Source organism: Bos indicus x Bos taurus, chromosome 27 (assembly GCF_003369695.1).
Source record: "Bos indicus x Bos taurus breed Angus x Brahman F1 hybrid chromosome 27, Bos_hybrid_MaternalHap_v2.0, whole genome shotgun sequence".
NCBI lineage: Eukaryota > Metazoa > Chordata > Mammalia > Artiodactyla > Bovidae > Bos > Bos indicus x Bos taurus.
In genome coordinates, this window is record NC_040102.1 from 7659750 (window position 1) to 7687343 (window position 27594).

Here is a 27594-nt window from a genome sequence, read left to right on the forward strand (position 1 = left end):
CCATAAGTGTTAGTTGCTCTGCTGCTGCTGCTGCTAAGTCGCTTCAGTCGTGTCCGACTCTGTGCGATCCCATGGATGGCAGCCCACCAGGCTCCCGGGTCCCTGGGATTCTACAGTCAAGAATACTGGAGTGGATTGCCGTTTCCTTCTCCAATGCGTGAAACGTGAAACGTGAAAGTGAAGTCGCTCAGTCGTGCCCAACATTTTGTGACCCCCTGGAATGCAGCCCACCAGGCTCCTCTGTCCATGAGATTTTCCAGGCAAGGATACTGGAGTGGGTTGCCATTTCCTTCTCCAGGGGATCTTCCCGACCCAGGGATCAAACCCCGGTCTCTTGCACTGCAGGAAGATTCTTTACCGACCGAGCTATCAAGCCATAACAAAACAAAACTAAATAATAGTGATGTGTGATCAAATTGTTGTTAAGTTGCTAAGTCGTGTCCGACTCCTTTGTGACCCCACAGACTGTAGCCCACCAGGCTCCTCTGTCCATGGGATTCTCCCGGCAAGAATGCTGGAGTGGGTTGCCATTTCCTTCTTCAGGGGATCTTCCGGACTCAGGGATGGAACCCACGTCTCCTGCATTACAGGCAGATTCTTTACTGCTGAGCCACCAGGGAAGCCCCATGTGATCAGATAGAGTTTGAAAACACTTCATTCTATACCTTTCCCGTTTAATATTCATAATGCATATTAGCATATGAAAGGTTCTGAGAAGTCATTTAAAAAAAAAAAAACAAAGAATCTGTTGACATTGCTTTCCCAGAGCTTATATAAGCCAGGAACTTCCACCCCATCCTGCCCAAGAAATCCCTCTTCACCCCATCTTGCCCAAGAAATCTGTCTTCACACTTTAGTCAGCCTGCTCTGTAGAGAGTCCACAGGATAGTTTTCATCAAGGGCATGACAGTAAATATTATATTTCAAGCTTTGAGTAGTGTTTTCAGATAAAAATGGGACACTGTTAAATTTGAATTGCTGATACATAGTGAATATTTTTTTTAGCAAATGTCCTCAACATGTCTTAAAAAGTATTGGTTGTACTGCCCTCATCTTTTTATTTGCTGAGTACGTTGTGGGCCAGACAGTCTCTGTGGCCAGTACCAGCCTGCTGCTCTCGATGAGAAGCAGCCACAGACAAGGCACAAAGGCACAGGCGTGGCTGTGTCCCAGTACAGCTCTACTTACCAACATGGAAACTGGAATTCCATCGCATTTTCTCGTGTCAGGAGGTACCGTTTTTCTTTTGGTGTGTTTCCAACCATTTGAAGATGTAAAAGCCATTCTTCATTTGCAGGCTATACAAAATTGTCAGGCAGAGACTGACTTTAGCCTGTGGTTTGGCTACAGCATGCTGTGGTATACAGTGCTTTCTGAATTCACAGGATTTAAACTTGTGGCTTTTTGTAAAACAAGTGATTGGAAAGTCCAGGTGTGCAGGTTGTCTGTGTCTGCCTTTGGACTGATTCATCATCCAGCTGCTAGAGAACTAAGTTTTGAGCTCTGCCAATGCGCTTCCCCTGTATCAGACTCACTTTTTTAAGCAGAAATCAGTATTGGGATGGCTCATATAGAAGAAAGTAGGGGCACCCTGGCTTGGGGGTTTCCCCTGTTTTGACTGTTTCTTAGCCCTCGATGTACTCACACTCGCAGCACCTACAGAAAAACACAGCACGTCAACCTCCTGCACAGTTCTAGACTGAATGCCTAGACCAACATTTTTTACTATTTTAAAAATTTTAAATGAACAAAATAAAAGAAAAATATCAATTTTAACAAGTTAAAAAAAAAAAAAGAAAAAACCTTCTAAAAAACTTACAACACACAGGAGCGGGTCTTTCCTTTGAAACGACTGAATTGCTCTTGTTCCCAGAGGCTTTGGCAGGACGATGATCGAGAGTAGATTCTCCCACTGTTGGTTTGACTGCAAACCATTCTATAAAATACAAACACAACATTTTTTCTTAAAAATTCATTATGACTATTGTCAATATATGACACTACAATTTTCATTTAAGCAGATTATTTAGACATCAGGGATTCCCTGGTAGCTCAAACGGTAAAGAGTCTGCCTGCAATACGAGAGACCCGGGTTCGATCCCTGCATCGGGAAAATCCCCTGGAGAAGGAAATGGCCACTCACCCCAGTATTCTTGCATGGAAAATCCCATGGACGGAGGAGCCTGGCAGGCTACAGTCCATGGGGTCGCAGAGAGTCAGACACGACTGAGTGACTTCACTTTCACTTTTGTATCATATTCCTGAGAGTGGTGTGAATACATAGGTTAATAGCCCTCTCCACCATGGTTCACATCTCTGATGCATGGAATCGTTGCTTCAAAAAAGTTACTTTAAAGACTGTATCCCTATGTTCCTATTAGTCTTTTGATAAGCTTTTATTCAATAATAATATACATACAGAAAAATGAACAAATCGTATTGTTACAGTTTGATGAATTTTCGAAGTGAATACATACCTGGGTTGCCATCACCTTGATCCAGAAACAGTACCAGCACCCCCGAACCCCCTCATGTCTCTCTCTTGTTGTTGTTTAGTCACTAAGTCATGTCTGACCCTTTGTGACCCCATGGACTGTAACCTGCCAGGCTCCTCTGTCCATGGGATTTCTTAGGCAAGAATACTGGAGTGGGTGGCCATTTACTTCTCCAGGGGATCTTCTGGACCCAGGGATTGAACCCTTGTTGGCAGGCAGATTCTTTACCACTGAGCCACCAGGGAAGCTCCAGAACTCTAAAAAGAAAACTGTCTTGACATCCATCATAGGTTAGCTTTACATGTTTTTATATTTCATATAGATAAAATCATATAGTATCTTTCATTTTGCAATTATTTTTGTACTATAAAAATGGTGACAAAATTATTTTCCATGTTTCTGTGTTTCTTACTAATTCTGTCAACTGCAGCACTTGGGCATCAATTTCACTGTGCTTCCAAAGACCACTTACTCCTCTTAGCTCACCCTCATGGAGGCTAGAAGATGTGTGTGAGGTCATTTCTACTCATCAGCTGTGCCCTATGTCCGCTAAATACCACTCTGGACAGTAATATTGCACAGAACTGTTACAATCACTTTGGCTGCTTAAAATCAGCAGTCTCAAAAATCAACACTGATGATAAAAGAATTCTGTTCAATAATCTGAAGGGTTGAGGTGTCCATGGCTAAAGAGAAATTATGTTCCAAAGCAAACAGGGATGCAGGTCAGCTTTGCACTAAAATGGACATTTAAATTGAAGATTAAATGGAATGGATGTTTTTCAATCCAGAAATTCCTACTAGAACCAATAAGTAGAACTAATAGTGAGACAGATTAAATATAAGCAAATATTAGGGACAAAAAGTGATGCTTGATTTTGTGGTGTTAAAAAAATAACTTGACAAACTAAAATGCTGAACAACAAAAGAACTTAAGTGAGGGGACTTCCCTGGCAGTCCAGTGGTTAAGAATCTGCCCTTCTGTTACAGGGAGCACAGATTCAATCCCTGGTGGAGGAATTAAGATCCTGCATGTCTGTGCGGTATAGCCAAAAATAAATAAATAAATAAATAAAAATAAAAGGGAGAAATAGCATCAACTTTAAAAAAAATAGAGAACTTAAATGGGACAGGGGGCTGGCGGGGAGTGGGTAGCGTTCTAAGGTCCTTACAGTTTGAGGAAGAGAATAAATATATTACATTTAGACTAAGATAAATATGCATGTTAAAATTTCTATGGTAGCACTATAAAGAGTAGAAATTTGTAATTTTCCAAATTAGTAGCGGGGTCTTTGGAAAAAAGTTCAGTGCTAAAGAAGAAAAAATAGGTAAGACAAAAGATAAGAAATAGAACACATTAAAAGCACAAAATAATATGATAGATATGAATGCATATATGATTGAATTAATAAAAGTCGCAGCAGATGAAATTACAACAGTCCATGAATTGGGTACAGTGGCAGGCTTTTCTTTCACTTATGCTCAAGTAGAGCCTCATTAAGCTTGGAAGAACCCAGTTGACTATTTCCAAGGAAAACTTACTTGGATTCAGTTTTCTGCTCAATTTCCTTTGCAACATTTGTAAAAGGAAGAGGAACTCTACTTTAAGTTCATTGTTAAGTTTGTTGGGATTGCCTATTAGTTCTGATAGCCTAATGTTATCTTTAATAGACTTTGAAGCTGTCGACCTAGGGACCAGGGGTAACTGCATCTGGTAACTGTAGTCTGTGAAATTCACGAGGTCTTCCTGGATGCTTTTAATTCTGGAAAAAAATAAAATATTGTTGACAAATGCCATTTTAGTAATAAGATTTATATTACCAAAAGTTTCATATTAAATTATATTACTAGAAAATTCCAGATAACTCACTCTCTATGTGTTAACAAGGTGTACACCTCCTGTATCAGTATTTCAGGTACTCCGGCTTTACAGTGAATTGTTCCATGGATTAGTTCTTTAGGTAATTTAAGTTTTTTCCTTGCCAGGAACTTTAATAGTAGAAAGAGAATACTTTCATCATAAGAAATTCTATAAAAGTCTCCAATTACTGTGAATTCACTCTAGTCTCCCTTTAATCCTCAACTAATAGTTTGAGGTTTAATGTGATAATTATTAAAAGATATTATTACTCAGCAAGAAAATCAACTATTATATCCCACTCCAATTTGAAATGAGTATGCCAAGTTTCATAGGTGACTCATGACATAAACCTTAGTAACCTTTTCAATACAAGGAAACAAGCTGCCAACCCAGCACATGGCCACACACGCATATACAGAGAAATCCAAGATCTCAGGAATACACCTCTTCAAACAAACTTCTCAACAGTTAAAAGTGTCAGTGATTGCTAATTTACCTTTTCCAACTGTGCCCAGTTATCCAACTTGACTTTTAAAGAAGTTCCATTTTTAAAGGATGACAATTTAAGGTCCCAGGGGTAATAGGTAGTAAATATTTCTGCTATCAGGAAGCCATTTGAAAAATCCCTGTTCCATAGCGATAAGGAAATGAAATTAAGTGCAGTTACTTATACAATTTGTATTTATAGTTAATTCAGTTCAGTTCAGTCGTGTCCGACTCTTTGCGACCCCATGAATCGCAGCATGCCAGGCCTCCCTGTCCATCACCAACTCCCAGAGTTCACTCAGACTCACGTCCATCGAGTCGGTGATGCCATCCAGCCGTCTCATCCTCTGTCGTCCCCTTCTCCTTCTGCCCTCAATCCCTCCTAGCATCAGAGTCTTTTCCAATGAGTCAACTCTTCGCATGAGGTGGCCAAAGTACTGGAGTTTCAGCTTTAGCATCATTCCTTCCAAAGAACACCCAGGACTGATATCCTTTAGAATGGACTGGTTGGATCTCTTTGCAGTCCAAGGGACTCTCAAGGGTCTTATCCCACACCACAGTTCAAAAGCATCAATTCTTCAGCACTCAGCTTTCTCCACAGTCCAACTCTCGCATCCATACATGACTACTGAAAAAACCATAGCCTTGACTAGATGGACCTTTGTTACACCACTTAAATATTCTATACTGACAGCAGCTAACTTATGGAGCTTTCTTGGATCACTGCTCTAAGGAAGCCTGCTATGGAATAGCATTTGGGTAATGCTATTTGACACACCAAAGCCCGTGGCATTCCTTTTATGAAGCCAAAACTATTATTTTGTATTGAATATGCATTTTAACAAGATCCCCATGTGATACCTGTATCCACTGAAAAGTTCAGGCATCTTTCTTAAGGAAAACTGAAATTAATAAGCCAGAGTCATTGCCTACAAAGTCATTATTTTTCTGGAATTTAGTTTGCATTCCCAGAAAAAATATTAACTGCCAGTTATGTTCAGCAAATGAAATAAAAAGATGCTTGCTTCTTGAAAGAAAAGCTGTGACAAATGTAGATAGCATTCTTTGTTAAAAAGCAGAGACCTCATTGTGACAAAGGTCTGTAGAGTCAAAGCCATGTTTTTTCCAGTAGTCATGTACAGCTGTGAGAGTTGGACCATAAAGAAGGCTCAGTGCCAAAAAAATTGATGCTTCGAACTGTGGTGCTGGAGAGGACTCTTGAGAGTCCCTTGGACTGCAAGGAGATCAAACCAGTCCATCCTAAAGGAAATCAACTCTGAATATTCATTAAAAGGACTGATGCTGAAGATGAAGCTCCACTTCTTTGGCCACCTGATGCAAAGAGCCAACTCATTGGAAGAGACCCTGATGCTGCGAAAGATTAAGGGCAAGAGGAGATAAGGACAACAGACGATGAGGTAATTGGATAACATAACCAATCAGTGGACATGAGTTTGAGCAAACTCCAGGAGCTAGAGAAGGACAGGGAAGTCTGGAACACTGCACCCCATGGGGTGGCAAAGAGTCAGACATGACTTAGCGACTGAACAGCAGTGTTCAGCGAGGCTGCAGTTAGACAGCAACTTTTTTCAGTCCCTGATAACTCTCAAACTAGATGCAATATCTAACAGAAAGTAAACTGATCCTCACTAATATAAATGTCCAATGTCCCTGGAGAAAGAGCCTGGACTTTTTTTTTTTTTTTGAGTTACCAAAGTATTCTCTATTGGCTTAAGTCTAAGTAATGATTGACTGATTGAAATGCTCCATCCTATTTTTTTAGGTCATCTCCCTAAGACAGCAAGGAGTGTGTGAGTGTGTGTGTGTGTGTATGTGTGTGTGTATGAATGTATGAGTATGTGTGTGTGTGTGAGTTTGAGTGTGTGTATATGAATTTATGAGTGTGTGTGCATGTGAGTGTGTGTGTGTGTGTATGTGTGGTGGGTAGGCGGGTGCGGGGGCAGTCCCTGGAAAGAGCCCCTGAGCAGATCCCCGGCCTGCTTTGCTGGGCCCTCAGCGCCTCTAGGCGTCCGGGGGCCGGACCTGCTTCAGCACCTGCTGATGTTCCTGGGGAAGAAGGTGAGATCGAGGCTCTGGAGCCAGCGCAGAACCGACCGAGACAGGCGGGAGCTCTTCGGGGGATGAGGATAGACCAGACACTTCTTAGGCTTCTCTCCATTGGGAGCTGCTTGACATGGCAAAACTGACCGTGTCTTAGGGCGGGCTGCCGCCGGCTGTGTCAAAAGCCCTCCTCTAGGGCCGGCGGCAGCCATGGCGCTTTCTGGGTTTCTATGGCAGCACCGTTAGGGGCGGGGCCTCTGCTGGGGCGGGGCCTAGTGTGGGCGGGGCCTCAGGGCGAACGCCCCGCCTCACGGGTGCTCCAGCTTGGGGTCCTGCTACCCTGGGTTGGTGGACGCGCATCCCGGGTCCCACTGGGAAAGGACTCGGTTCCAGGAGCTTAAACTTTGGACGGAGTTTTCAATCTCCGTTTTACCCTTTAAGAAGTAACCGATTAGAACACTCTCACTCCCATCCGGCTTTCCCTTAGAAACTGACATTTTGAATGTTGTGGTTTCTGTAGTCAATCATTTTGAGGAGGTTGAGGACATTTCAGAAGACAAAGACTGTTTTTGTTTGGAAAATGGAAACAATAGAGATTTTTTTCCAAACTTCCAATGGAAAAAAATCTTCAAAATTAAGATGAATAGATGCTTAATGTCTACAAAATTTAATGTACCTATTTCCTTAATTATTACATTGTGTTCATAAAAATTGCATAATATTTGAAGGTAACTTGTAAATTAGATCATCACACTTCACAAGGATGCCCCAGTGTGCATGATTCATTCATTCATTGGACAAGTATTTATTGAATCCCTTCTAGGCCCTGAGCTAGTCGCTTGAGATTTATCAGTGAAAGATATAGATTAAAAAAGGATTGCAGACCAGGCACAATTATAAATTAAATATTTGCACATCAGAATTATTAACATCCTTTAAAAACTTTTACAGTAAAAGATAAAATCAATGTGGTTCATATATACATATTATTATGCAAGATAAATATGGGATAGACTTGAGAGTAAAGCAATATTTCACTGAACATGTTTATTAATATAGTAAACCAATGTGAGTCTGTATATGGTGAAAAAGAAAACCAGAAATGGGGCTATACAAGTGTTTTTTCTTTGCCCAATATGTTTTTCATGGATAATTATTTCATTCAGTGAACTTTTTGAGGAGTTATTGTTCTGTTCTTTGCTGTGTACTAGATCATCACTATTCAATATGCTAGCCACTAGCCCTATGTAGCTGTTCAGATTTAAATATTAACAAATTAAAATAAAGTGGGTAACACTGGCTGCATTTCAGCTTCTCAGTAGCCACATGGGACTGGCTAGTGGCCATCACTTGGTACAGCATAGACACCACGCTGTCACTGCGGGAAGTTCCATTGGGTGGCTGTGCACTGGCTTATTTATAGAAGGTACAGAGATATAAATATCTGAAAAGCTCTGCCACGGTAAAAATATATTAGTATCAGGGAGGAAGCAAATAATTTGGCCTGAGGGAGTGTAGGAGTCCTCTCAGAGGAGGTGACCTTTGATGTGACTTTTATAAGGCAGTATTTTGAATAGGTAAAGACACAGGCTTTGGAGCACCAGCCTTATCTTTTATTGGTTATGAGACTTATTATGTGACGAGTTATTTATTTTTATTTATAAAAGATGGAAATAAATAGGAGGATACACCTCACAGGGTTATGTTGGATTAAATCAATAAGTTAAATGAGTGAAAAGCCTGGAACAGTGTGCACACATCATAAGGGCTCAGTACGTTTAAATATTTTTAAGATGATCATGGAAATCTGTGGAATAAAGAGGAAAGGGGACAGCTTCACACGGAGTTACTGATGTGAGCAGAAGCAGATGATATCTATGATAACCTCAGATACGCAGATAACACCACCCTTATGGCAGAAAGCGAAGAGGAACTAAAGAGCCTCTTGATGAAAGTGAAAGAGAAGAGTAAAACAGCTGGCTTAAAATTCAACATTCAGAAAACGAAGACCATGGCATCCGGTCCCATCACTTCGTGGCAAATAGATGGGGAAACAATGGAAACAGTGAGAGACTATTTTCTTGGGCTCCAAAATCACTGCAGATGGTGACTGCAGTCATGAAATTAAAAGATGCTTGCTCCTTGGAAGAAAAGTTATAACCAACCTAGATAGCATATTAAAAAGCAGAGACATTACTTTGCCAACAAAAGTCTGTCTAGTCAAAGCTATGGTTTTTCCAGTGGTCATGTATGGATATGAGAGTTGAACTATAAAGAAAACTGAGCACCGAAGAATTTATGCTTTTGAACTGTGGTGTTTGAGAAGACTCTTGAGAGTCCCTTGGACTGCAAGGAGATCCAACCAGTCCATCCTAAAGGAAATCAATCCTGAATATTCACTGGATGGACTGATGCTGAAGCTGAAACTCCAATACTTTGGCCACCTGATGCGAAGAACTGACTCACTGGAAAAGACCCTGATGCTGGGAAAGAGATTGAAGGTGGGAGGAGAAGGGGCTGCCAGACGATGAGATGGTTGGATGGCATCACCGACTCAATGGGCATGAGTTTGAGCAAGCTCCAGGAGTTGGTGATGGACAGGGAGGCCTGGCATGCTGTAGTCCTGCTGCTGCTGCTGCTGCTGCTGCGTCGCTTCAGTCGTGTCCAACTCTGTATGACCCCATAGATGGCAGCCCACCAGGCTCCCCCATCTCTGGGATTCTCCAGGCAAGAATACTGGAGTGGGTTGTCATTTCCTTCTCCAATGCATGAATGTGAAAAGTCAAAGTGAAGTTGCTCAGTCGTGTCCGACTCTTAGCGACCTCACGGACTGCAGCCTACCAGATTCCTCCGTCCATGGGATTTTCCAGGCAAGAGTACTGGAGTAGGGTGCCATTGCCTTCTCCATGCTGTAGTCCATGGGGTCGCAAAGAGTCTGAGACGACTGAGTGACAACTGAACTGAATGTGGTGTTTCCTTTGCCGAGCTGTATTAAATTCTGCCACTAGGGGGAACTAGAGAGAGAGAGAGACCTGGAGGCCAGAGGAAGGGAGAAGGGCTGTTTGGACGAAGGTCACCAAGGCAACAAAGCTTCACCTGGCAGTGCCAGCTGGTGCCAGTTTCCAGTTTTTGTTCCCACTCCTGGAGCAAGTTTCATCGTACTCTCTTACAGGTTTCAGCAACCACTGAGAAGTGGTGGCACTCAGAAGTCTGAGCCCCAGATTCAACTCTCAGATCCCTGCTCTAAGTTCCTCAAGAATCAGCACCCGCTGTGTTCTCTGCCCCTTCTAAGAGTCAGTCTGTAGGGCCTTCCCTCGAAGTTCAAGGCTCTCAGAACTCCTGCTGCTGCTGCTGCTGCTGCTAAGTCGCTTCAGTCGTGTCCGACTCTGTGCGACCCTATGGACAGCAGCCCACCAGGCTCTTCCGTCCACAGGATTCTCCAGGCAAGAGTACTGGAGTGGGCTGCCATTTCCTTCTCCACTCAGAACTCCTGCCCCTTCCCTTTGCACTCCCTCTAGCATACAGGTCTGGTGACAACAGAGGATGAGATGGTTGGGTGGCATCACCGACTCAATGCACATGAGTTTGAACACACTCTGGGAGGCAGTGCAGGACAGGAAAGCCTGGCGTGCTGCAGTCCATGGAGTCCGAAGAGTCATGCTATGATGAGTAACTAAACAACAACAACTCGAGGTCTATCTCTGTTAATTTAATCATCTCATTTTAATTGTGTAGCTCTTCAGTATCCATTTAACCATTTCCTGAAGTTAAATTATTGTTGAATTCATGAAGTTACTGCTGTTTCCCTGATGAATGATGCCTGGAGTGTGGGCTCCCTCTACGACTGGCTCATCTACATCTCACTAAGGCAGCTGAAGAACCTGCTACTCCTATTCATCAGATCCATGGTATCATGAATAAAGTGGATACTCAAAAATAAAGATACTCAAAAACTTCTGCTGATCTTGTGGCAGAGAGCCAGAAAATTGATTTGACCTAAAGCAGGATGATGAACTTGCCCTACTGCTCCTGCTCGAAGAAAGCACGCTGCTTTTTGTGGTTCTTGCAGATTGTTACAGAGGAGAGAAAGTATCAGATCAATAGCAGGATAACAGTTGCTAGGGACTGTGGCAGTTTATTCCAGTAAAGAGCCCTCAAACAGAAGAGCACCTGTGACTGAAGTTACCTCCTGATGAAGTTCAGAAACCTGGAGTCATCCTCTAAGTCCCAGCCAACTTCCCACGTGAGCCCAACAGCTATCCAAGTCAATAATTGTTGTGGACCTCTCATATGTCAAAAGAAAATTCAGAGAGCTTACTTGATATGAGTATTTTCTTGATCGAGAAGCAAACTTGACAGACAGGGAGAGTTGCAGCAGAAGGAGCTTAGAAGCTGAATTTCAGCAATTATAGTGCAGTTTATAAAGTATGTTTGTGTCAGTACAGTCAGCCCTCGGACCCATGGCTTCCATAACTGTGGATTTAACCTGGCTCAGATAGAAAAATGTTAGAAAACACAATTCCAGAAAGTTTGGAAAGGCAAAACTTGAATTTTCCTCCTGCCAGCAACTATTTACACAGCATTTGCATTGTATTAGGTATTATAAGTAATCTAGAGATGAGTTAATGTATACAGCAGGGTGTGCATAGGTTATAAGCAAATTCCACACCATTTTTAATAAGGACCTTGAGCATCCTGGGATTTTGGCATCCTCAAGCCTTTAAGGGATGACTGTGCACTGTTTTCCATTGTGACTGGTTCAGTTCAGTTCAGTTCAGTCGCTCAGTCGTGTCCGACTCTTTGCGACCCCATAAATCGCAGCACGCCAGGCCTCCCTGTCCATCACCAACTCCCGGAGTTCACTCATACTCAAGTCGGTGATGCCATCCAGCCATCACATCCTCTGTCATCCCCGTCTCCTCCTACCCCCAATCCCTCCCAGCATCAGAGTTTTTTCCAGTGAGTCAACTCTTCGCATGAGGTGGCCAAAGTACTGGTTACTGGGAACTTACACTCCTTTTCCTTGATTGTAGCCCACTAGCTAGGAAACTGTAAGGTCTCATTGATAGGAAGAAGGCTTAAAGTTTTATTTAAGGTTGGAATCAGCATCTGGGGACATCGGGACAGCTTAGGTTTAAGTGCAGTGGGAATTTGGTCTGGGGGGATTTTCAAGCTGTGGTCTCAGCTTTGATTTCTCTACGCCACACCTCTCTTCCACTGTGAATGTGACGGAGTGCAGACAGTGGGAGCCGACTGTGTTCTGCTCAGCCAGGGGCATCTGTGCTATACTGGGTGTAACCAGACCCCCACCCCACCCCGTCTGCTTCTGCCCAACAGGGAGGGGAAGTGTCCGTTTCCTGAGTCATACAGAAGGATCTCTTGATTCTCTTCCAGTGCCCTCCAACCTGGACTGTGTCCATATTGAAGTGACATTTGATAAAGCACCTCAGGTTATCCCTCTAGTTCTTTTAATGGGACAAGAATTACCTGAGAAAGTTCCACGTGGCTTACCTGTGGAGTCCTATCCCCAGGTCACAGGTGTGAGGCATTGCAGCAAGGCCTCAGACATGGAGCCCAGAGCCAAGGTCACCCCTGAAACTGACTGAGCCCCATTGGAACTGCTGCCAAGCCCCTTGATCCTTACGGCCAGATTCTTGACCTCAAATTAGGTAAAAAACACCCACCATGGCCCCCTAACCAGTCACCTAATTCCACCCTTCCAGCAGGAATTTTCTGTCTTGAGGCTATAAAAATTGGCTACTAACCTATGAAAAGCATCAACCAGGAGGTCAGCCAGCTGTGCTCATAGCACCCACATTATCTCCGCTCTTTGGTTCTCAAACCCACTCCTTTCTGCAACAATCTGTGTCTAAAAATTCCTTTCCAATCCATGCTCGGACTGCCACACCACCCAAAGATGAAAACGTCTCTCCACATGGATGTTAGTCACTGGAGTATTTATAGTGTCACAGCAGAATCGGAACAGAATCGGAATAAAACTGTGGGGCCCACTGTTGAAAATTAAGCTTTCAAGATGACCATTAAGCCAAGCATGGGATGCTCTGAGTGTGGAACCGTGGAACAGAGTCGAACCCAATGTTCCTAAAGCTGGCATATGTGGCTGGGTTGACCATGTACTTTTCCTCCTATGCATAACTCAAGAAGAAAGTTCATGAGGTTCCTTTTAATACCTTCAGGTTTTTTGTTTGTTTGTTTGTTTGTTTTTTTAAGGACACTGTAACAGAGTCCAAAATTACTGCTTCCCTTCCCCCAGACTGACACCATTAAATTGAGTTCTTGCTTTCAAAGTCATTTCATGCCTTCCTGTACAAAATGGATATGGATCTGCATAATAATTTGAAACATAAAAATGTAAAATGCTCACTTCACTTTGAGAGGGAGGCCTCAAAAATTATGAGCTAGTTGGGAAAATACTTCTGTTCCTCCTTATGTGTTTGAATGGTCTTGTCCTTGAGAATTAATATTTGTCCTTGGGAAGTGTAGAACCGTGTGTGTTTGTGTTTAACTTACCCTCTGGGCAGTGCTAGGTCCAGACAGGACCGATTCAGAGCTGAGGCCCACCCTCATGCTCTGTGGGTCAGTCACTGCTCCGGGGGACGGGGGACCAGTGATAACGGAACCCCTCCTCCTTTTAATGGGGAGGGGAGTTGGCAATAAGAGGGGCAGCTATTGGAAGACTGAATCCTGGCCCCAGACGGAACTGCCTTCACTCTCGATAGTCCTGGGTTCCCTGAAGTCCAGGGTCTGAGTGATGGTGTCAAGTCCCAAATGCTAGCTTGTCCTTTTTGAGGAAGGGACAAGCTAAGAATCCTGCATTGGCCACAAGAATGAATGATACGGAGAGATGGAGTCACCATTCTCCCCTGCCAAAGAAAAAAAAACCCAAACTCTTTAAAAACCCAGATGTAGGGTGTTAGTTCTGTCTCATCTCTGGGTGAAGGAGGATCAGAAACAGGGTTTTCTGCATGCCTTTATTCCTTGGTCTAGTGCAGGATGCTGGCACCACGTTGCCCTATCCTCCAGCCCAGCCTCAGTTCCCCACTGGGGAAGAAACCCTATTCCTCCTTCTGTACATTTCATAGATTATCTGCCTGCGTGCCTCACCCTGACAAGGCATGATTTTGACAAGGGATCATCTTGTGATGGAGCTGTCCTGACAGCGAATGTCCTGACTCGTTGTGTCTCCCACCCTGCATCCAGCAAATCCTCTCCTGGTTGTTACCGAGGACTGTGCCCCCGAGAAACACAGCCTTTCTCTCCTCGAGCCTTTGGGAACCTTCATGGTCTGAGGGGTGAATCACTGGCATGATTCGTTTGTGTTGAGACTCAGAAACACTAACTCTCCTGTTTCTAGCAGGCAGACCTAATCAGCTGCTTTTGTACGACACAGAATGAATGTTTCCATTTGCCATAGCAATTCCAGTGGATGTTTCATTTTATATATTTAGGTCATTTATATTCCCTGAAGGGCACCCTTTTTTTTGTTGAAACCCTAGAGCAGATGGAGAGGTAACAAGGCCTGAATTTTCTGAACAAAATTTGCTCCCAAAAAAGACTGAGAATGATTGTTAAGGCTTTTAGGAGAGAGTGCAAGCCTTAAACCAATTATAAATAAGAAAGTGGAGAAATTAGAGTAAAAAGGTGGGAATAACCCAAGGGAGCAGATCATTTGTTTAAATTGTTGGTAGTGAATGGAGAACCACCCTCCTGGGTTCAGGGCTAAGGAAACACAGCGGATACTCTTAGACCTTTTCAGAAGAGGCCATCCTTTCATGCTGTGCTTCTATTTACTGATTTCTGAACATCTGTACTCTGTGGTTACAACAACAATGGAAAGTAAATACTTTTTTTCCTACAAAAATAAGTGTGTTCAGCAGTGCTTTATTCCAGCATTTATTTCATCATATTTCTTTAATCTCATATCAAATACACATGGTCCCCGATCTACTGGTTTTTTGACTTCAGGATGGTTTGAAAACCATATGCCTTCGGTAGAAATCGTACTTCAAGGGTTGCATTTGGGTCTTTGTCCCAGACCAGTGGTAGACTGTCCCACCAGATTTCTTTATGCTGGGCAGGACCTGCCGCTCCCAGGCAGTCCCCTGACCACCGAGCAGAGCAACTGATACATGTATAACTATTCTAGACCCAGACAACGGCCTGCTTTTCACTGTCAGTACAATATTCAGTCAACTGCATGGGAGAGTCAATGCTTTATGATAAACTAGGTTTTGTGTTAGATGATTGTGCCCAACTGTAGGCTAATGCACATGATCTGAGCACATTTAAGGTGGGCCAGGCTGAGCTCTGATGTTTCATGGGGAGGTGTATTAAATGCATCTTTAACATATGATGTTTTCACCTTATGATGGGTTGATCAGGAGGCAACCCCATAGTAGGTATGGTATAGGCTATCTGTAGTATTTTTTTATTTTGCCTTTGTAGAATTTTGTCCTTGGACCTTTACACATGTTTGTAAAAAGATTCTGATTAGAGGAACTTCACAGTGTCAGTCGGCATCATGTCACTCTAACTGCTCCTGATACAGTGATTTGAAAACCAGTAGTAAATAAGACTAGGACAATTGAATCATATTCTCCATTACCTTCCATTAGAAAATCAAATACTAATTAGAACAGGAAAAAAACTGGTTTATTCCAGGGATAACCATCACACTTTAATATAGTAACATACATATGATGTGTTTAAATTAGAACATTTCTTTGATATGATAATCATACTCAAGCTAATATACAAGGTACCAGCACTCTAAAACTTTCCAAGTGTCAATTTTTATTTTAATATTTGATATTTGCTTCTCTTACTGACATAAGACCAATTAAGAGGGATGCCTTGTACCCTAAGATGACTTCTTGCTCAGGAAAAATACTAGTAGACACTGTTTTACTGAAAAGCAATTTTAATATGTGATTATGTTTAATAGGGTTACTCTATAATTAAAAAAAAGGTTAAATGCATATTATTCTGAGGATATTACGAATTTATTAAACTGAGATATTTTGTAAAACAGACTAATTTAAAAGTCTCTAGCCACATAGAAGACATTTAAAAAAAAATGCCACAACCATATTTTGACTTTTGAAAATCTAGAATGATTCTTTAAAAATGTAGTCTTAATAACTTTGGGTTTATATACAACAATAGTTTATTTCCCACAGGTCTCTGGCAGTCAGTCAAGAATTAAGTAAAAAGGAAAATAGGCCCCGGATTATCAAAATGTTTTATCAAAATTTGATAAATTTATAGGACTCATCCAAGTATTTTCTTCTACTTTACACAGTGTTATAAGTATCTTATTATCTTATAAATTCAAATAGTTTAAACTACAAAGTAGGCACAGAGAGTTTTTTTAATGTTTAATTTTATTTTTGAATTACTTTTTATATTGCACTCAAATACATTAAGCAGAAGAGAATAAACCCCACAGAGGAAACCTTCTTATGTACAGCATCCCTTTATAGTATCGTCTATGCTGAACCCTTGTTTTGTGCAAGAATTAGAAACACCACAGTGAAGGTCCACAGATGGGGGACATTTCCTAAGGTTTCTGTGTTTGCTAAGTAATACCCTTTTTCCTTTTCTTTGAAAACCCCACATTTTAAGGCATTTTTTATCTTCCACCTTCTACAGCCTTGGGCCCCCCTGATCCCTAGAGTGTGAGCCAGGGCCTCTTTATCAACTAGATGTGAAGTTCATTTTCCTGGTCCAAGTCTCACCAGCTCCTGACAGCCTCTGAATGGAGGAGGCTGGGATGATATGTATAAAAGCACAGAAGAGAGACCCTGAGAGACCACTCATGAGTAGGAAAGGGTCTTCAAATACACTGAGCAGGTGTGTAATGTTCCAGACTTCTTAGGGTGAGAGAGCTGTAGTGATCATTCTAGTCCTGCCAGTTTCTGAAACAGGTTTACCTAAGGCAGTGAAGTGACCACTGGGACCTTTGCAGGAAAGGGGCGATTCGTCTTCTCTTTACTGAATTGATCATTATAATGATAAGTAAACATTTAACATAGTGGGTTTCCTGAATGACAGTCATCTTTATTTCAAAAAATATATGAGCTGCTCTTTTCTAAACCATACTCATATTTTGTATTAATGTCAACAATATAGAAATAATCAATTACAGAGGCCAAAACAGAAGCATAAACATTCGTCGAAGAATCTAGACCTTCAAAAATATATGAATACTTTTAGTAAGGGTTCATATAGATACTTTAAACATATTATAGTCCAAAAACAGTAAAAATGCATGAAACATACTATGCACTAGTACACTTTAACTAAAATTGCTATTTCACTAACTTCCCGGGTATTCTCATATCTCTACCATCTCTTTAGCATGTTTTAATATGAAATATACACTATGCAGATGAAATAGAAATTTATGATTTTCAGACATTTAGAATTATTTTACTCCCTTATCGATACTGTAAGAAGTTCTGCAATAACGTTGGCAGCTGGAGCTGTGGGATAAGGTGTAATCTTGGTCTACCGATGTAGTTTCTGATACAGAGTCTGCAGAGCTGGCATAGAGAGCTTGGGGTGGCTGTAAGAAACGTGAAAGTATTTGTTTATTAAAATCAAAATGGATTTTTCTGTGTTGTAAGACACATGAAATCAAACCACAAAAAAAAAGACAGTGCTTTGCAATAAATTAGGGCAGTATAACCATTGTGCGTTTGTACATGCTCAGTTTTGTCTGACTCTTTGCCACCCCATGGACTGTGGCTCACCAAGTTCCTCTGTCCATGGAATTTCCAGGCAAGAACACTGGAGTGGGTTGCCATTTCCTCCTCCAGGGGATCTTCACAACCCAGGGACCGAACCCGGCAATGTAAGTGTACACTTTACCACTACACCACCTGGGAAACCCATTAACCTAGGGATATTTATATAAGCATATGTGTATTGCTTTTATTTGTAAGACTTTATTATAATTGAGATATAATCCATGCATGTTCTTTAAAATATTTTACTCTTCGGGTTTATGAAATTATTGTTGTTTATAAAGCCTCAAAAACAAGGCTTTTTGCTTTTTGAAGGAGATATAAATCTCCTGCTTTATGAAGGACATATAAATCAAAAGCTCCAAGAAGTGTTATGCACTAAAAGGGGAATTAAAAAAACTTTTTTTCCTCAAATTAGATTAACTATTTAAGCCAAAGCAAATTTTTCTCTAGTGTCTAGACCAGGCTTTAGAATTTCTGTTTTAGAATAAAAATACTTCATGATTATGTTTCTATAACACACTATTGATGATGCACATCCTTATAAAATGGGGCATATTTCAAGATATATATTAATAAATATATATTTAAACAGAATCAACATATTGTTTACTGTCAAAAATAATATATTTAACTTAAACTGAAGGAATACAGAATTTAGGTAAGATGAGAACAAAGAAAATCAAAATCCTCATGATACCTTCTTTATGGATGCAACCCAAGTTAAAAAGTTATCTTCCTTCAAAAAAGATTCCAAATGCTATGTCATTGTTATTTTACATGCCAACAAAAAGTCTTCTAATTTCATCTATCTCAAGCCCTTCAAAATGTTTTTAATGCCCTCGTAGATTCTTCTTACCTTCATGTTGAAGCAATAATCTTTCCACCAGACTATTAGAAGTCGCTACATCGACAGGTCGCAGAAGATCTGTGTTTTTGGCGTTGATATCCGCTCCAAATTCTAGCAGTAAGTTTACAATTTCTGTACAGGACTGTTGAGCAGCAGCGTGTAATGGAGTATCCCAATATTTGCCTTTTTGTACATCAGCACCTACATGGAAATGAGGAGTGATGGTTTGTGAGACGAATCACCTACCTCAGCAAGGGGAGGCCAGTGTGTCAGCCACAAAGAGGACCTCAATTCTCTGTAATGAGCTACTTCTTTGTATGCAATATATATGCACAATGCAGATTTCATAAATATGCTTCATACATACATGTATTGAATCTTAAAATGCAATACACCTGGATGGAGAGTTCACACTTTTGTTAAGTCCTCTAATATTGTTCTCTATGCTTGAAAAATTTCATAATAAATTATTTAAAAAAAAAATTTAAACGATTCCCAAAGTAATCATATTAACTAGTATTTATAGTGCACAATTAGGTTGACATATCCATTTTCCTCACAATGGATCATTCTTAGGATTATTCAAGAGCTTATTGTTCTTATTCTTTTCATTTATTTTAGGGCAATAGAACTCTTTGGTTTCTCAGAAAACTTATGACTATAGATACGTGAGCTCTTTGGGTAAAATGTACACAAATTCATCCCCCTCTCACTCAGGTAGTTTAATTCAGTATATATGTAAAGGCACTGAGCCTTTTAAGTAGAAAAGCACATTATATTTCTGCATGCAAAGTACGTTTTTAAAATGCTTGTATTAAAATATCCTTACATGTTAAATTACCTATTACACAGTTATTTTATCTTGGTGCAAAGCCCTGGCACATGGTGGTCATTTGACACACGTGCAGTGAATATGTGCTGTTTAATACTGTAAAGAATAATGATCCCATTTTCCAATGCATAAAAAGTTACACCACCAAGACAGGCCTGTTAATAAAAATCCATTAAGTCCTTCTCAGCTCTGCTTTCTGACACCATCAATAAAACTGATGATGTTTATAAGAAGCAACACATTTCATGAGTCCCTCTATGGCCCTCCTGATACTCTCAAGTTTCAGTAAATGTATTTGTTTTCAATATTTTTAAATCAAATGTAAAAGATTTAGTGAAAAAATATATTTCATAACAAAATCTCCACAGGGGAAGCATACATTTCATCGGTTATACCAATTTTATGGGCGATCAGAGCCTGAAAATAACAACCAATCCACAATTACTAACAATACTGCTTCAGTTTTTTTGTTTTGTTTTTTTTTTTAACCCAATATAAAATATCGGGAAGAGAATAATATTGCAAGCAAAATAAAGCAGGTTGTAAAGAATAAACTCTTCTGGTTATACAAATTTATGGGTGACCATAGCCAGAAAATAACTATCTGCCAGCCATTATTAGCAGAACTCACATTTAAGACTCTTACTAGGTATAAAGAGAAAGAAATATGGATACAGACACTGCTTGAAGAAGTCTATAATTTAGCCAAGATGAAGTGCTGCTGCTGCTGCTAAGTTGCTTCAGTCGTGTCCGACTCTGTGCGACCCCATAGATGGCAGCCCACCAGGCTCCCCCATCCCTGGGATTCTCCAGGCAAGAACACTGGAGTGGGTTGCCATTTCCTTCTCCAATGCATGAAAGTGAAAAGTGAAAGTGAAGTGAAAAGTGAAAGTGAAGTCGCTCAGTCGTGTCCGACCCTCAGCGACCCCATGGACTGCAGCCTTCCAGGCTCCTCCGTAACACATAATAGGATTACTAAAAATATATGTGACTTCCCTGGTGGCTCAGATGGTAAAGAATCTGCCTGCAATGTGCGAGACCCAAGTTCCATCCCTGAGTCGGGAAGATCCCCTGGAGAAGGGAATGGCAACCCACTCCAGTATTCTTGCCTGGAAAATCCCATGGGCAGAGGAGTCTGGAGGGCTACAGTCCATGGGGTCGCAAAAAGTTGGACTGAGTGATTAATACTTTCACTTTCATATATCAGAGTCTGAATGAGTATCATAAACAATAAAAACCATAGAAATCCATTTAGTCATTTTATGTATATTTTGAGCACCTGCCACATGAGAGGCATTGGGCTAGAGGGAAGAGTTGATGGAAAAAAAGATATAATTCATATCTTAAAAGGGCTCGCAGTCCTAGAGTGGAAAATACCACATGTTCTCAGAAGATTATGAATAGTTTCTTAGGGCTGAAGCTGAACGTTAAGGAAATGGCTTGTTTCAATAAAGTGAAAGGGTATTAAATCTTTTTGGGTAAATTACAAAGCGGGGCAAAGTCTTGAAAGACAAGGTTACCTAAGCAGTTATAAGTGAAGTGAAGTGAATTCGCTCAGTTGTGTCCGATGCTTTGCGACCCCGTGAACTGTGGCCTACCAGGCTCCTCAGTCCATGGAATTTTTCCGGAGTATTTTTACTGGAGTAGGTTGCCATTTCCTTCTTCAGAGAAGCAGTTATAATCCCTAACATTTCTTTTGATAGGTTTGCTCACAAAGATAGAGCTATTTGGCACCATTATATCCAACCTTGAGGATTTTAATTTTATGACCTTTTATAGGTAGGACTTTTGGAGTTTTGAGGTCAAGTGGAGTTACCACAAATGTGCTTCCTTCTATGGATTTTAGAGTTATAGGTGAGGATGCTTAGAATAAGAACATTTTTATCCATAAGGTGTAATTTTTAAAGAAGCTTATTTAGAGAAGTCAATACGAAGCTGAAGAACTGCTTGTGTGTACAGACAGAATGGAAGATGGGATATAGAAAATTACCAGCGTAAAGAAGCTTCCGGACACAATGGAACTGCTGGGACATGCAAGCTACATACAGAGGGGTTCCCAGATGAGGAATGTCTTGGTCAACATCTACACCCCAGGATATCAGGATTTCCAGACATTCGTGGTGACCTGCCAACACAAAGTACAGGTGAGTTTGCGTCTCCTGAAGACCTGTCCCCCCATCTCCAACACACAGCTGCCCACCCCCGCCCCGCCCCAGGCTTCTCCCTGCAGCCTCATTCACTATGCCTGTGGCTGAAGGAGCTTTCTCCCCTTGTCCCTTCACCCAGTCACAGTCACCTTTGCTGGCTGCCTCGTGCGTAGGGGAAGGAAGGCAGGACTCCAGCTGGGGTTTGGCGCCGTATTCCAGGAGCAGCTCTGTGCAGCTGGTGCTGCCCTGTGAGCACGCGTTGAATAAGGGGGTCACGCCATCTATGGTGATCGCGTTTACCTAAACCAAACCAGAGCTCTGAGAATGAGAGTCACAGAACCACTCGCCATTCCTGTCAGGCATTTAAAACAGGTATGTGCGTAGAAACAGATATTAACTGAGAAGGTGTGTGCAGCAAACGTGACAGCAAACATATTAACTGAGAAGGTGTGTGCAGCAAACGTGAGCTATTTAAGCTCACACACACATCCGTAAGCAGAGCTTGAAAATGCTAAGGGATAAATAGAAACATGATGTGGTGGATAATCCACAGGAGTGGGCATGCAACTAGTGGAATTCTGAGAAAAAAAAATACTCTAGAATTAAATACACAGAAATGAGTTAAATAATTAGGTACTTTATAGTTAGGGAAAAAATGTACAAATGTAATAGTGATGAAGCCACTTTGCTGGCTGGCAGCTGAAATTGGAAATCTTATTTCTGAGAATTTATCTAAAAAAAAAAGTTCAAAAGATGAGCACACATTATAGCTTAAAGATGTTCATCTATTGTTATTTGGAATTGCAAAAGCAGGAAATAGCCTAAGGGATACTCCATACCCTGCAGCGTGCTACCCATCTTTTACAAAGATTGGAAATCGTGCTTGGAGTGCTAGCGGGCAATTTGAGAGCTCTCTTTTTGTTCCATTTTTGAAAACTACTAAGAAGGAAAGCAAGAAGGCAAGAGAAGCAAAATGAGGACTTTGCCTGCTTCTCTCAGTCAGCCCATGTGGGACGGGGAATGCTTTTCGGGGCACTTACGTTGGCTCCGGCTTGCAGAAGCGTCCTGGCACAGGCCACGTGATCTCCAAGGCAGGCCTCGTGTAACGGCGTGACATGGTCTATGGTCACTGCGTTGACATTATAACCCTAAATATGACATCAGTAATTTTGAAACGTGAGCAGAAAGTCAGATAAAAATGCCCTGTGTGAATTGTCATTAGAAGGTGATAGCAAAGACCAGAACATCTCAGGAAAATTGGGTTTCAGTTTAGCAGGCATGACCAGTTCAAATGCCCAGATTCACGCAGCTGTCAGATCCCCTGAATCAAACTGTTGTAACCATCATATTGCATCCCACACAGCCTTAAGTGGTTTGTCCAACAGATTCTGAGCCACCTTGACATATTTAGGGCAGCCCGCTCTGAGCCCCATCAACTAGATTATATGCTGGTGGTTAACAAGTCTCAATACAGAGTCAGTTAGATGTGAGTTTGAAGCGCCATAATGCAGTATCTTTTTAAATTTGGATTGCTACTCTAACCTCTAAATATATTGGTACAATTAAATGAGATGATACATGCAAAACAATAATGATTAAAATGCCCAGCATACAGAAAATGTCTTATTTTATTATTCAATCAAAATTAAGTAAAATCTAAATATTTTTATTCCAAATAGACTATAATGATATCAGCTAAAATATTTAACTATTGCTAGGGAAAAAAAGGTTCCTTGCCTTCCTGCTATATTTGATAATTCACTCTATCGACAGTCATACTACCATCGTCACAGGAAGATTTTCGTGGTCAAAGCCCCATAGCACCTTATAGGTTACCATGATCTATAACAACACCAGGAAGGACACGAAGAATCTTGAAATGAAGGCAAGAAAATAAATATCACCCCAAATCTTTGCTACTAACGAGTGTCAATTTTTTAAGATCCCTTGAATCACCCTGTCAGAGGTTTCAGATTGGCTGGTCTGCATCCAGACCTGGAGAGCTGATTCCCAGCCACTGCCCATGAGGGTGACTGATGACAGAAGCCTCTGAAAGGTCCAGGTTCCGTCTCACAAGGGCTCCGGACACAGCCTCTGACCCTCTCAGCTGGCCTGTCTGTGGACATGCGCTTACAAATCTCCTAAGACTCCTCCTCTCCAAGAACTGTGTGACCCTTTCAGAGGGGTTGCCCTTCAGCAGTTAGTGATGGTTTTGCAGTTTTTATTGTATATTTCATCAAGTAATGACCAAATCACATATCCCAGAACTGGAAGGCCCTAAGGAGTGTCTTGTTCTGCAACCTCAGTTCACAGGTGAGTAAAGGGAATCTCTGACATGCTGTGGTTCACTTCAAGTGCCAGCCAGGAGTCCAGGTGACCGGAGCCCAGGGCAGTGTTACTTCAAGTGAGTGACACAACCCTTTCTCCCCTCATAGTCATCTGAGAAAACTCCTGTCTCCCTGATTCTGAGAAGCACCAAGGCAAGGACTTCCGGATCTGGGTGTGCATTCATATCCCATTGGCCAAGCCAGAGTCCCTTATACTTTAAAAGGAATCTGTGCCTTTTTTTCCTCCAGTGAGTCTGATGATCAGAGAGGTGTAAAAATGACTGTTCTGTGGCGTTCATAGGCAAATCCCCATAACATACTACAGATTACCATAATGTAAAAAAGCACTGTTACAGCATCTGGTCTGATTATCCTTTCTTGGATATTTTATGACCGAACTAAGCCTGCAATTAACTGCACACCATTGTACCGATGTAAGCATATTTAAAATGTGTGATGAATAATACATATATCCAATTACTTCGTGCTGAAATATGTCTATCAATGAACAAATATACTGTGTGAGAATTTGAAATACTAAGGCATAAAACTATACCAAAATGTTTTAAAAGATGTTTCAAAAGATAAATGAGAAACTATGGATTTGGCTAACAATATTGGTTTTAGAAAAGGCAGAGGAACCAGAGATCAAATTTCCAACATCTGCTGGATCATGGAAAAATCAAGAGAGTTCCAGAAAAACATCTATTTCTGCTTTATTGACTATGCCAAAGCCTTTGACTGTGTGGATCACAATAAACTGTGGAAAATTCTGAAAGGGATGGGAATACCAGACCACCTGATCTACTTCTTGAGAAATTTGTATGCAGGTCAGGAAGCAACAGTTAGAACTGGACATGGAACAACAGACTGATTCCAAATAGGAAAAAGAGTACGTCAAGGCTGTATATTGTCACCCTGTTTATTTAACTTATATGCAGAGTACATCAGGAGAAACGCTGGACTGGAAGAAACACAAGCTGGAATCAAGATTGCTGGGAGAAATATCAATAACCTCAGATATGCAGATGACACCACCCTTATGGCAGAAAGTGAAGACGAACTAAAAAGCCTCTTGATGAAAGTGAAAGTGGAAAGTGAAAAAGTTGGCTTAAAGCTCAATATTCAGAAAACGAAGATCATGGCATCCGGTCCCACCACTTCATGGGAAATAGATGGGCAAACAGTGGAAACAGTGTCAGACTTTATTTTTCTGGGCTCCAAAATCACTACAGATGGTGACTGCAGCCATGAAATTAAAAGACGCTTACTCCTTGGAAGGAAAGTTATGACCAACCTAGATAGCATATTCAAAAGCAGACATTACTTTGCCAACAAAGGTCCGTCTAGTCAAGGCTTTGGTTTTTGCTGTGGTCATGTATGGATGCGAGAGCTGGACTGTGAAGAAGGCTGAGCACCGGAGAATTGATGCTTTTGAACTGTGGTGTTGGAGAAGATTCCTGAGAGTCCCTTGGACTGCAAGGAGATCCAACCAGTCCATTCTGAAGGAGATCAGCCCTGGCATTTCTTTGGAAGGAATGATGCTAAAGCTGAAACTCCAGTACTTTGGCCACCTCATGCAAAGAGTTGACTCATTGGAAAAGACTCTGATGCTGGGAGGGATTGGGGGCAAGAGGAGAAGGGGACGACAGAGGATGAGATGGCTGGATGGCATCACTGACTCAATGGACGTGAGTCTGTGTGAACTCTGGGAGTTGGTGATGGACAGTGAGGCCTGGCGTGCTGCGATTCATGGGGTCGCAAAGAGTCGGACACGACTGAGCGACTGATCTGATCTGATCTGATCTGATGAGTTAAAATAAAAAGCTAGTAAAAGTTATCAAGCAATTTTGTTGTTTTTGAGTTGATTACTATTGATAATGAATGCTGTATGCTCAGGGAACAGAGACATATTTTAAACTATAGGTTAATCATAAACTTATGTATTATAATATATTGCATTATAAAATTACATGTTGTATTTTACCTGTGATAATAATGTTCTCAGAGCTAGAAGACGACCTTGACTGGCTGCTTCATGCAGTGGTGATCGATCTGCCCAGGAACCTTCCAGAAAAGAAAGGAAACAAAAATCTGTGAGTTAGAGCAAACCCTTATGGTGGTGGTTGTTGTCAACTCTTTTTAACCCTATGGAAATGGCAACCCACTCCAGTATCTTTGCCTGGAGAATCCCATGGACAGAGGAGCCTGGCAGGCTACAGTCCATTAGGTCTCAAAGAGTCAGACACAGAGGAGCACGCACGCACCTGGCACCAACTCTTCGAGGTACGTTTCATTATTATTTCTGTTCTAAAGTTGAGGAAGTGAAAGCTCTGGAAGAAATGAAAACATTTAAAAAGAGCCAGATAGTCTAGTTCCAGAACTGAATTGTTACATCTCCATTGCCCTTGTTTTGCCTTTCCATCCAGCATTATTTCCTGCTTATCCAAGAAATTAATAAGCTCAACATCCAATTCTTTGAATTATCAACTGAACAAAGAATTATCTTTTATTAGGTTTGGGGTATTGTTTCTTTCCAGGATGCAACACTCCCATATCATATTAAAAGCAGAATTGAATTAGTGTACCCCAATAAATATTTGTTAACAGAGCAAATCTGGCAGGAAAATAATAATTTATAAGAATTGAAGCCTTATGTTCTCACAAAATAAAATGCTAAAGTCACCATCATAAGTAAGTCTTTGGGGGAAACACTTATGTTTCCAGTTCCATCTATGAAGATAAAATTCAATGCTTTCAAAATCATACGCAATTGTTTGTTTTATCATTAAACAATTTGACTGCAGAGCACAACTCTGGAGGCCTTCAGAACATATATCAGTTTTCATGGTGAATGCTTAAATAAGCAAATTATTAACTTTCCAAACAGACTGCCTGTGTAAAACCACTGTGTTCATTTATTGAGCACAGCAGTAGTAAATTAACAACGTTTTAAGTAATCAATGCTTAAATACATGTTTGAATTTAAATATTCATTTATAATATTTATAATGATTTATAATGCTCCCTCCTGTATAATGGGTTAATAAATGTCATTATCCTTAATTTATCACTGAACGCTGTGTGCTGAATTGTATGAGGCTGATCTATCACCGCCCGTTCTTCCACCGCCACTGGCTAATATGGCCATTAACCAGATGCTGGCACTCAGAACAGTCTACAGAAATGGGCTTTTGGATTCATTTTTGGACACATTTCTTTCTAGTAAACTATTAAGACTGTAAGGGGCAGCAAAATTCATAATACTTACAACTGAGGGGTACTAGATATTCCTATTTTACATACAATTTATCCATCAAAATGATTTCATTAGTCTTCTGAACCATTCAGCATTGCTTGCTGTTGTTCACAAAAGACAGAAAAAATGGAAAAGCATCATTCAGAAAATAGGCCACATCAGGGCCAAAATAAAGAAATGTAAGTGTTTACTGAATTCACTACCCATCACAGCCCCCTATTCTCCTCCAAGATGGTCACAGAGCTTTCTGTACCCATTGTCATTTTCTTTATCACCAAGCCTCAAGTCCTTTACGGTGGAAGAAAAAAAAAAAACTGAAGCCAGAGTTTTGTATGTGCATTTGCTATATTATCTCTATTCATAAGACCTCCACTGGCATGAAAGGGGAGTTAAATGTCACACGGTCTGCGGGAGAGTGTGGGTGGTGGTCAGTGAGAAACCCACTGGGAATAGATGGTGCAGGCGAGGGCTCCCTTGGCCTGAAAGGCAGGGGTCAGTCTTCTGAGA

General features: G+C 41.1%; 2 protein-coding genes across 3 annotated transcripts in view; both read right to left on the bottom strand.

The window, feature by feature from the left end:
* Positions 1-1531: 1531 nt before the first annotated feature.
* SPATA4 (spermatogenesis associated 4) lies at positions 1532-7133 on the bottom strand. The gene is made up of 6 exons (XM_027529748.1): positions 6898-7133; positions 4853-4982; positions 4366-4484; positions 4038-4258; positions 1820-1936; positions 1532-1656 (listed from the first exon to the last, which is right to left on the bottom strand). Exons 1-6 carry the CDS (start codon positions 7113-7115, stop codon positions 1532-1534), a joined length of 930 nt encoding a protein of 309 aa, XP_027385549.1. The 5' UTR covers positions 7116-7133.
* An 8421-nt stretch (positions 7134-15554) lies between these two features.
* Positions 15555-27594, bottom strand: part of ASB5 (ankyrin repeat and SOCS box containing 5) — a 40849-nt gene continuing 28809 nt past the window's right edge. For both annotated transcript variants that reach the window (XM_027530029.1, XM_027530030.1), the window contains exons 2-7: positions 25816-25895; positions 22542-22649; positions 21651-21801; positions 21345-21479; positions 18532-18723; positions 15555-17491 (exon numbers count right to left, since the gene is read on the bottom strand). In XM_027530029.1, coding sequence (XP_027385830.1) covers positions 17364-17491; positions 18532-18723; positions 21345-21479; positions 21651-21801; positions 22542-22649; positions 25816-25895 — 794 coding nt within the window. In that variant the 3' untranslated portion in view covers positions 15555-17363. The remainder of the gene's footprint in view (positions 17492-18531; positions 18724-21344; positions 21480-21650; positions 21802-22541; positions 22650-25815; positions 25896-27594) is intronic.

Excerpts from the sequence above, each read along its gene's own strand:
- SPATA4 (XM_027529748.1), bottom strand. The coding sequence starts at position 7,115 with ATGGCTGCCGCCGGCCCTAGAGGAGGGCTTTTGACACAGCCGGCGGCA. Across the intron at positions 4,485-4,852 it reads ACTGGGCACAGTTGGAAAAG|TTCCTGGCAAGGAAAAAACT; the intron begins GTAAATTAGCAA and ends CTACTATTAAAG. Across the intron at positions 1,657-1,819 it reads AAGACCCGCTCCTGTGTGTT|GTGCTGCGAGTGTGAGTACA; the intron begins GTAAGTTTTTTA and ends GTTTTTCTGTAG.